Genomic DNA, 2,886 nt, shown 5'->3' with positions numbered 1-2,886 from the left:
GGGCGGATCCGCCCCTGAGTCCATTGCTATCTGGGCCGTCTGGATAACAGCAGACTGACTGCTGGTAAAATATACGACAGGTCTGGACCACTCCTGAATTTTGTTCGTATCTGAAAAAAATCTTAGAATACGAAAACATTGGTGAATGCCACAAATTCTCCTAAATCACTCGTACGCACAACTTAAGAACAAATCTGTGCGTACCAACGGTTCTTGCATGAGGCCCAATATGTGTAATTTTAGAATTGAAGATATGTACCAACTCATCTACATAATTAGGTGGTGAGGTGGTAAAATTGATAATAAAAATTTTCTACTGAAGAATAAATTTTACAGGGCTTGGTTATAGGAGGTGGGCATCGATTTTACAGCTTTAGTTCTGAATGCACAGTAGGAGCAATAGGATGGATCACTGGTTCCTGGAAGCCTGGTCTTACAGTGTAGACTCTATCTTCCAAAATCCCAGCTATAAACCTGCACACAACTCATTGGTATATTTATAGGTATTCACAAGTTAATTGGTTTTTATGTTTAATTCTTTTTGCAGCTTGGACTATGAGGAGTGTGCTCACAAACTAATTAAGATGGACTTTCCTGAATCCCAAACTGTAAGTCCACAAACACACAAAATCAACACCCACTTACAGAAATTAATCTCTCTCTATAATGCACATAGTTCTGCTGTTGAGTTTATGTAAATTGTCTCGACAGTTTGACTTTAGTAAAGTTTCATTAATGATGTGTTTTGTGTTTGTGTAAACAGAAGGAGCTGTGTAACATGATCCTGGATTGCTGCGCTCAGCAGAGGACCTATGAGAAGTTCTTTGGTCTCCTGGCAGGGGTGAGATGCCCCACCATGCTTTGATATTATCATAATTATTGCATAATAAAGTAGAACTAAAATAGTTCCTGGATAAAGGGCTTGCCATGTGCCGTTTAATTTAAATAAAGATTTGAATTTACTGTTTGTTGGAGATCACTGTACCGTACCAAATTTGAGCCAAATATTTGCATTTTAGGTATTGTAACCATCATTTACTCCTGTGTTTCTGTGTGCTTTTCTTTGTTTAGAGGTTCTGTTTGTTGAAGAAGGAGTACATGGAGAGTTTTGAGGCAATCTTTTCAGAGCAGTATGACACAATTCACCGACTGGAGACCAACAAGCTCAGGAACGTGGCACGACTGTTCGCTCATCTGCTCTATACAGACTCTGTACCATGGAGTGTAAGAACCCTGAAACTCATTTCTCACACACCGTTACGATGATTAAATCCTCCTCATCCTGAGTGTGTTTCCTCTCTTTATGACTCGACCAGGTGCTGGAGTGCATCAAGATGAGTGAGGAGACCACAACATCGTCCAGCAGGATTTTTGTGAAAATCCTTTTTCAGGAGCTTTGTGCCTACATGGGTCTGCCTAAACTCAACCAGCGGCTGAAAGACCCGTACTAACACACACACACACACACACCGAGAGACATTTTAGTATTTATTAATATCAGTATCTTATTAAGAGAACAGGTTTTCGTTCATATTCCGTTACAGGGGCAGACATAAGGACATTTTCCAGGTTGTCCAGCAAACAACCGCTTGACAAAATCTGATTCGCCTAAATTTGTGTTTGTCTGATCCTTAGAAAAAAAATGGGGGGAAAAAATCAAGAAATTTTTCATTTGAAGGGGGAAAATCAATTTTTCAGCTTTAATTCATGTTGTGTCATTCCCTCATCAAACCCATACTCAGAGTGTTGCTTTGACTCATTCATGCCTGTTTGAGAAATGCTTGAATTTTCTGTGGTAGCCATGTGGAGCTGCCCTAACACTTGATGGTACATAGCACCGCCTARTTGTACATAGCAACTCCCTGGAGCTCAGTCTGCGTCCAGTCTCTTGCCCCACATAGCACCCCTCTCCCGAAGCATTGTTAGAAAATGTGCTGAAGTGGGAGTGTCCAAAACGGTAGGAGACAGGGGCCAATGTCATGGTGTTTAGAAAGGCTAAATTATTTTTTTGATATATACAGCATTTTCATAACAACTGGAGGTAACATAGTTCATTGTGGTGTAGAATTGTGTATCTGGAAAATACATAATACATACTACACTATGTACAAATGTTCTCAGTCAGCCATCCTGACCATCACACTGTGTGGTTGTATGAAGTCTTTTCACATTCAAACATTCATAGATTGGTGTATTTTGTATCTGGTAGAAACACATAATAAGGTAAACAAACATGTAAATGAAGCAGAGCCTGAGGACCCTGGGTCGGACTCTCCAGTCTCTGGTGCCGAGGTCACTGAGGTGGTTAAAAAGCTCCTTGGTGGCAGGGCACTGGGGGTGGACGAGAGTTGCCCGGAGTTCCTCAAGGCTCTGAATGTTGTGGGGTTGTGTTGGTTGACGTGACTCTACAACATCATGTGGACATTGGGGGCAGTTCCCCTGGACTGGCAGACCGGGGTGGACCACAGAGTGTATTCCAACTATAGGGGGATCACACTTCTGGGCCTCCCTGGTAAGGTCTATTCAGGGGTCCTGGAGAAAAGGGTCCGTCGGATAGTCGAATATCTGATTCAGGAAGAGCAGTGTGGTTTTGGTCCTGGTCGTGGAACACTGGACCAGCTCTACAGTGGGGAAAATAAGTATTTAGTCAGTCACCAATTGTGCAAGTTCTCCCARTTAAAAAGATGAGAGAGGCCTGTAATTGACATCAAAGGTAGACCTCAACTATGAGAGACAAAATGTGAAAAAAATTTGAGAAAATCATTTTGTCTGACTTTTAAAGAATTGTTTTGCAAATAATGGTGGGGTCGTGGGGTCAAAATGATCACAAGAACGGTGAGGAAAAATCCCAGAACCACAAGGGGGGATCTAGTGAATGACCTGCAG

General features: G+C 41.9%; 1 protein-coding gene across 1 annotated transcript in view; it reads left to right on the top strand.

Annotated features, from left to right (window-relative positions):
* LOC106511086 (pre-mRNA-splicing factor CWC22 homolog) overlaps positions 1–2,886 on the top strand; it is a gene marked incomplete at its 5' end in the record, with an annotated part of 11,902 nt that overhangs the window by 6,129 nt on the left and 2,887 nt on the right. Inside the window, 4 exon segments of the mRNA XM_013999830.1 lie at positions 548–608; positions 764–841; positions 1,072–1,224; positions 1,317–1,444. Of these exon segments, the coding sequence (XP_013855284.1) occupies positions 548–608; positions 764–841; positions 1,072–1,224; positions 1,317–1,444 (420 nt within the window).

Source organism: Austrofundulus limnaeus, unplaced genomic scaffold (assembly GCF_001266775.1).
Source record: "Austrofundulus limnaeus strain Quisiro unplaced genomic scaffold, Austrofundulus_limnaeus-1.0 Scaffold2499, whole genome shotgun sequence".
In the NCBI taxonomy this organism is placed as follows: domain Eukaryota; kingdom Metazoa; phylum Chordata; class Actinopteri; order Cyprinodontiformes; family Rivulidae; genus Austrofundulus; species Austrofundulus limnaeus.
This window is presented reverse-complemented; position numbering and strand designations above follow the sequence as displayed.